This window comes from Phoxinus phoxinus, assembly GCF_949152265.1.
Source record: "Phoxinus phoxinus genome assembly, chromosome: 10".
Lineage (NCBI taxonomy): Eukaryota > Metazoa > Chordata > Actinopteri > Cypriniformes > Leuciscidae > Phoxinus > Phoxinus phoxinus.
This window is the reverse complement of record NC_136885.1, coordinates 36,689,319-36,696,818: the sequence shown is the minus strand read 5'-3', so window position 1 is coordinate 36,696,818 and position 7,500 is coordinate 36,689,319. Positions and strand designations below refer to the sequence as shown.

Below are 7,500 nucleotides of genomic sequence, written 5' to 3'. Positions count from 1 at the left end.
TTATGGTGTGGGGTTGTTTGGTGGAGGGGGGATTATGGTGTTGGGTTGTTTGATGGAGGGGGGGTTATGGTGTGGGGTTGTTTGGTGGAGGGGGGATTATGGTGTGGGGTTGTTTGGTGGAGGGGGGATTATGGTGTGGGGTTGTTTGGTGGAGGGGGATTATGGTGTTGGGTTGTTTGGTGGAGGGGGGATTATGGTGTGGGGTTGTTTGGTGGAGGGGGATTATGGTGTTGGGTTGTTTGGTGGAGGGGGGATTATGGTGTGGGGTTGTTTGGTGGAGGGGGGATTATGGTGTTGGGTTGTTTGGTGGAGGGGGGGTTATGGTGTGGGGTTGTTTGGTGGGGGGGGATTATGGTGTGGGGTTGTTTGGTGGAGGGGGGATTATGGTGTGGGGTTGTTTGGTGGAGGGGGGATTATGGTGTGGGGTTGTTTGATGGAGGGGGGGTTATGGTGTGGGGTTGTTTGGTGGAGGGGGATTATGGTATGGGGTTGTTTGGTGGAGGGGAGATTATGGTGTTGGGTTGTTTGATGGAGGGGGGGTTATGGTGTGGGGTTGTTTGGTGGAGGGGGGATTATGGTGTGGGGTTGTTTGGTGGAGGGGAGATTATGGTGTTGGGTTGTTTGGTGGAGGGGGGATTATGGTGTGGGGTTGTTTGGTGGAGGGCGGATTATGGTGTGGGGTTGTTTGGTGGAGGGCGGATTATGGTGTTGGGTTGTTTGGTGGAGGGGAGATTATGGTGTTGGGTTGTTTGGTGGAGGGGGGATTATGGTGTTGGGTTGTTTGGTGGAGGGGGGATTATGGTGTTGGGTTGTTTGGTGGAGGGGGATTATGGTGTTGGGTTGTTTGGTGGAGGGGGGTTATGGTGTGGTGTTGTTTGGTGGAGGGGGGATTATGGTGTGGGGCTGTTTGGTGGAGGGAGATTATGGTGTGGGGTTGTTTGGTGGAGGGGGGATTATGGTGTGGGGTTGTTTGGTGAAGGGGGGATTATGGTGTGGGGTTGTTTGGTGGAGGGGGGATTATGGTGTGGGGTTGTTTGGTGGAGGGCGGATTATGGTGTGGGGTTGTTTGGTGGAGGGGGGATTATGGTGTTAGGTTGTTTGGTGGAGGGGGGATTATGGTGTTGGGTTGTTTGGTGGAGGGGGGATTATGGTGTGGGGTTGTTTGGTGGAGGGCGGAGGGCGGATTATGGTGTGGGGTTGTTTGGTGGAGGGGGATTATGGTGTTGGGTTGTTTGGTGGAGGGGGGATTATGGGGGATTATGGTGTGGGGTTGTTTGGTGGAGGGGGGTTTATGGTGTGGGGTTGTTTGGTGGAGGGGGGATTATGGTGTGGGGTTGTTTGGTGGAGGGCGGATTATGGTGTGGGGTTGTTTGGTGGAGGGGGGGTTATGGTGTGGGGTTGTTTGGTGGAGGGCGGATTATGGTGTGGGGTTGTTTGGTGGAGGGCGGATTATGGTGTTGGGTTGTTTGGTGGAGGGAGGATTATGGTGTGGGGTTGTTTGGTGGAGGGGAGATTATGGTGTTGGGTTGTTTGGTGGAGGGGGAATATGGTGTGGGGTTGTTTGGTGGAGAGGGGGTTATGGTGTTGGGTTGTTTGGTGGAGGGGGGATTATGGTGTGGGGTTGTTTGGTGGAGGGGGGGTTATGGTGTGGGGTTGTTTGGTGGAGGGGGATTATGGTGTTGGGTTGTTTGGTGGAGGGGTATTATGGTGTTGGGTTGTTTGGTGGAGGGGGGATTATGGTGTGGGGTTGTTTGGTGGAGGGGGATTATGGTGTTGGGTTGTTTGGGGGAGGGGAGATTATGGTGTTGGGTTGTTTGGTGGAGGGGGGATTATGGTGTGGGGTTGTTTGGTGGAGGGGGGGTTATGGTGTTGGGTTGTTTGGTGGAGGGGGGATTATGGTGTGGGGTTGTTTGGTGGAGGCGGGATTATGGTGTGGGGTTGTTTGGTGGAGGGGGGATTATGGTGTGGGGTTGTTTGGTGGAGGGGGGATTATGGTGTGGGGTTGTTTTTTAGGACTCGGCCCCTTAGTTCCAGTGAAAGGAACTCTTAATTCTTCAGCATACCAAGACATTTTGTACAATTTCATGCTCCCAACTTTGTTTGGATGTTCCTGTTCCAGCGTGACTGCGCTCCAGTGCAAAGAGCAGGTCCATAAACACATGGATGAGGAGTGTGGTGTGGAGGAACTGGACTGGCTGCACAGAGTCCTGAGCTCAACCCGGTAGAACAGCTTTGGGATGAATTACAGCGAGACTGAGAGCTTCTCCTCCAACACCAGTGCCGGATCTCACTAATGCACTTCTAGAAGAATGGTCAAACATTCCCATAAACACTCCTAAACCTTGTGGAAAGCCTTCCCAAAAGAGCTGAAGCTGTTATAGCTGCAAAAGGTGGAGCAACTCCATATTAAACCCTACGAATCAGGAATGGGATGTCATTAAAGTTCATGTGGATGTAAAGGTAGACTTCCCAAAACTTTAGGCAATATAGTGTATATTTATACATTTAAAAATATCTAAAATCTCAATGACATGAACTGTACTGCTGATTAGAGTGCCTGACCGATGGTGCAGATGATGCTGGTGTTGCGCGCTGTGATCGGCTCCTGGTCGATGTCCAGCAGACACAGATGCTCCAGGAACGTGTCGGCCATCGAGGCGTCCAGCTGCTGCTTCTGAATGAAGGAGTCCGGCAGAGCCATGACCTCAGAGTAACGTCTGATACGAGCTGAGAGAGAGAGAGAGAGAGAGAGAGAGAGAGAGAGAGAGAGAGAGAGAGAGAGAGAGAGAGAGAGAGAGAGAGAGAGAGAGAGAGAGAGACGGTCAGAGGTTCTGCTGTCTCTTTCTCACAGCAAACCTGGACCAAACCAGACTCATGGTGTTCCACAGGAAGGTCTCAGGGAAACACTTCTCTCACGGGGGAAGCCTTGAGATCTCCGTCTAGCTGAGTTCAGAGTGCATTTTATGCCATAAAATCACGGTTTGGCCAAATAAAATGATATCTAGCGATCATTAAATCAATTCTACTGTACAGTAGTGAAATATGGGGACTAATATTATAGTCAAAATTGAGGTAAAAAAAAAAAAAGAACAACTGGAATTCTAAGGGTAAATAGAGTTGTTTGCTTAGTTGTTATTGTATGGTTAGAGTAATACTGTAGCACTTTGCCCAAGATAAATCTCCCTTCGGGGACAAATAAAGTTTATCCATCCATTATCCATTAGAGGCTGCAGGGCTGAACTGGGCTTAAACCCCTCGTTGTATGTGCGTAGCCTACATATTATGGTATTTTTTGACCAGACTAAACCAAACATTTGACTATTTCTGCCTCAATACCAGGGTTACAGTTAGGTTTACTACATTAAATCCATGGTGAATGTTGGTGATTTTTGCTTCTTGCAGCGATGTTTTTGAAAATCCAGCTTTTAATGTTGTTTATGTGTCTATGTGGTGTTATTAATCTGCTTTAAAGGTAGGGTAGGTCAGAATTGTCTAAAAAAACTTTTATTCAAATTTGTTTAAACAGTCTTTATATACCAATACATAATTAAAATGCAAGTACTCTGAAATAGAGAGTATAAAAAACTGAGTGACTCTAGTGTATTTAATCTTCAATAAACACAGCTCATTAATTCCATTCACTCCCACCTAAAAACGGGTGCGCGAGTGCGCGCACGTGGGCAGAGCCAATAATAGCGGCGGTAGTCATGGCGACGGAGAGTGACAGTCGCGCAAGCCAATCACTTGTTTCGTCCCGAATGGAATTAATGAGCAGTGTTTTTTGAAGATTAAATACACTATAGTCACTCAATTTTTATACTCTGTTTTTCAAAGTACTTACATTTTAATTATGTATTGGTATATAAAGACAGTTTAAGCCAATTTGAAAAAAAGTTCTTTAGACAATTCTTACCTACACAACCTTTAACACACACCATGTGTAAGTTCATAAGTCGACAGCATTTGCGGAGTATTTTCTGCTTAAAACTGCAGTGAACCAAAGACAGTCTCAAAAACACGGTTTGAAATCGCTGGTGTTTCTGACGTCACACACTACCTTGTAACCAATCAGATCAACGTGTGATCGTCAACCAGTGGATCTCTGAGCTGAGTGAGTGAGTGGAGGCGGGTCTCATTTCTATAATCATAGAACCGCGTCAACTAAATGAGGCAAGGGTGTCGAGTTACATTCAAGATATTTTAAGACATGCAGACTTTTTTTTTTTCCAAGGAAACAACTTTTAAATATGTCATTTTGGTAATCAAAGATGAGTTTTAAGGGATAAAATTATTGATTACAGGGAGACTTTAAACGTTAAAATACAAACAAGAGCTGTTGAATTCTGGCATCATGAGTCAATGAAACATATACTCGTGCTTAAACTAATTAATGAAACTCAAGCTAAGTCTGACTCCAACCACAACCCTGACATTTATAAAGAGAATGACAAACATCTAAAGTATAATTAGGTTAAAAATGAAAAAAAAAAAACGAATTTGACCTCCAAACCAAACTCCAGTGTTATACAGCCCTAAATAGAACCAGCAAATTGGCAATTAAAGGAAAGAAAAATGTTTTTAAAATATTGACTCAGTGACCACGACTGAGAATTCTCTCTGGAATACTAATATCTGTCACTTTAATAAAAATTAATTGTCATCTCAATGACTTCCTCTCGTTTCACGACACACAGAATAAAATCATTCAAGTCAGCTCAGCTTTATTTCTACAGCGCTTTATAGATTACAGATAATTTCAGAGCAGCTTCACAGTAATAAACAGGAGAATAACAGAATCAATGATGAAACTTCATCAAATATGAGACACAGTTAGACTCAGGAGTGAAGCAGCTCCACAGAAGAAGAGAGGATCATTATTCAGATAAAGCTCTGTTCTCGTCTGATAGTGTCAGTGCAGTCAGATCAATAATATCACTGGATATTCACACTCTATTCATGTGATCTGTGATTTCTCTTAATGACTTTACTGGATGTAGATGCTGGTAATGTTACGTGACGAACAGACAGATGAGTGTTTGTCAAGGATGAGCAAATTAAAAGAAGAAAACAACAGAATAGAGAGAAGAAAAAACATTTTGACAGTGACAAAACACACAAAAGAGAGAAACACATCTGACATCTGCTGAGATTCTGTTCATGAAGAGAAAGACTGAAGAACATCAGCAAGGTCATATTACAGACAGAGAGAGAGAGAGAGAGAGAGTGAGAGAGAGAGAGAGAGAGAGAGAGAGAGAGAGAGAGAGAGAGAGAGAGAGAGAGAGAGAGAGAGAGAGAGAGAGAGAAACACTGAGAGGATGAATGGAGTCAGTACAGTTCAGTCACATGGATAAAATTAGAGACACACACACACACGCACGCGCACATACACACACACACACACACACACACACACTTTTTAACGCCCTCCAGGAATATCTAAACAATTTTCGAATCAAAATGACATGAAATGTCTTGTAACATGTCATTTTTGCCGTATGTTAAGGTGATTTATTAACAGATTTGCCTGCATTCTTTTCTGAAACACTTGTATAGTTTAGATCAGATCAGAGAGTGAATCATCATCATCATCATCAGTATGAAGAGTAAGAAGGGTTCGGATCAGCAGAAGTTAGTTACTCACCACCCATCCTATCCGGCACTGGTCCACCACACACTGACCGTCTCTCTCTCACACACACACACACACACACACACACACACACACACACGCACGCACACACACACACGCTTTATTCGTCCGTTGATCTCTCCTCCCTCAAGCGTGTGTTTGCACACCTGATTCTAAAAATGACCATCCAGACTTTGTCCTTACTAAAGATATCAATTACTAAAGATTACTAAAGAGATTACATCATGAACCCGATCAGATGAGAACAGAACTGAATCATAACTCTACTGTCTTCTGTAGAGTTGCTGAAATTGAGCTTCATAATTGATGAACTTTGCGGTGAATTATTATTTTCAGGATTCTTGAGGATAATGAATGTGTCCTTGCTGAATAAAAGTATTCCTTTTATTTAAAACCTTTTTTACCCACAACATTTTCACCACTTTAATGTATATTTTTAATATTTTAGTACTTCAAATTAATCTGAATAAAAGTGAGAAAGGTTCCTGAAATAAAATAAGCTTAAACGGTCAAATATTTTATTTTAGTTCAGTTAACTTTATATTATTTATATTAAGTTTTAAACACTGATAATAATCGTAAATGTTTCTTGAGCAGCAAATCAGCATATTAGAATGATTTCTGAAGGATCATGTGACACTGATTCAAATTTGTATCTGCATTTTTTTATATAAAAATAAAGTTAATATAAAAAAAACATTTATTTTAATTAATACAATTTATTCACATTAGAAACATGCATGTTTTGCAGTGGAAGATTAATTATAACTGATTAATAAAAATGTATTTAATTTTTTAAATAAATTAATTCTGCCAATGGGGTCAGAAAAATAAACTTAATTCCAAAGGAAAACAAGATTATCTTTATGACTCTGTTGGCAGATATTTGTTCTCATTTTAAGCTCATTTAATTTTAATAAATTTGTCAGAAAACAAATTTATCTTGATTTAAGAATGTTTAGATATTTGTGCTGGAAATTTTTGCTGTGTTAGAACATCATCTTTCGCAGTGTTTATATGTTTACTAATTAAAACATAACTGTTCATTCTGTTATTTAGAGTGAATCTGCTTTGAAAACAGAATTGTATAAAACAATAGAAATAAAGCATCTTTTTCTTTTTTTACAATCAAACGCTCTTTTGAAAGCAAACGTCCTCCAGTGTCTGACAGTAGATCACACCAGTCACAAAACTGACAAAACCCTTTAAAAAAAGAACAGGAATCAGCAAGTTTCAAGTTCAAGTAGAAATAAATAAAAAAACAGACTTGAGCTGTTGCTTGAACATCTTCATACGCTCATATTTAAACGGCCAACGCTTGAATCACTAGAGTGAGTTGATTATGAAGACCTGTGACCTTTGACCTCGGAGCATCTCAGAATGTGCAGTTCTCTGAAAGCCTTTATCTCAGTTCAGAGCAACAGTAATAAAGTCACAGTGTTTGCAGTGACTGAAGCAGAGAGTAAATCAGTAGCTAGTGGACAAACAAACCTTTGAGCAGAAGCAGAAACACTGGCATCAAAACAAGCAAAAACAGACAATAAACTAATTTAACTTTAAAAGATCATCTAAAAACGGTTTAATTAAATCAGACTGAGATCTGGAGGAGCATCAGCTCTATTGTTATGACGGAATCACTTTAGATCATGAACACTGAAACAAACAACTGGACTTTGACCAAAAACAATTATGTAAGAAGTTTTTCCAGGTGTTCAGTCGGACATCCACATAAACACCAGCATGAAGATATGATGTTGTAAGACATGACAGATGTTCTCCTACCTGAGTGTGTGTCTCGTGTAGAGGAGTCTCAAGACATCTGAAGATCTGAAGACACACTGATCTTCTGC

General features: G+C 41.9%; 1 protein-coding gene across 2 annotated transcripts in view; it reads right to left on the bottom strand.

Moving 5' to 3' along the window:
• The window catches only part of pklr (pyruvate kinase L/R), a 16,736-nt gene that overhangs the window by 9,094 nt on the left and 142 nt on the right, over window positions 1–7,500 (bottom strand). Inside the window, exons 1-2 of one of the 2 annotated variants that reach the window (XM_079625753.1) lie at window positions 7,433–7,500; window positions 2,563–2,727 (exon numbers count right to left, since the gene is read on the bottom strand). The exon at window positions 7,433–7,500 is cut by the window's right edge and continues 142 nt beyond it. In XM_079625753.1, the coding sequence (XP_079481879.1) occupies window positions 2,563–2,701 (139 nt within the window). In that variant the 5' untranslated portion in view covers window positions 2,702–2,727; window positions 7,433–7,500. Of the gene's footprint in view, window positions 1–2,562; window positions 2,728–5,641; window positions 5,744–7,432 lie in introns of those variants that run through there. The other variant, XM_079625752.1, reaches the window with a different exon arrangement.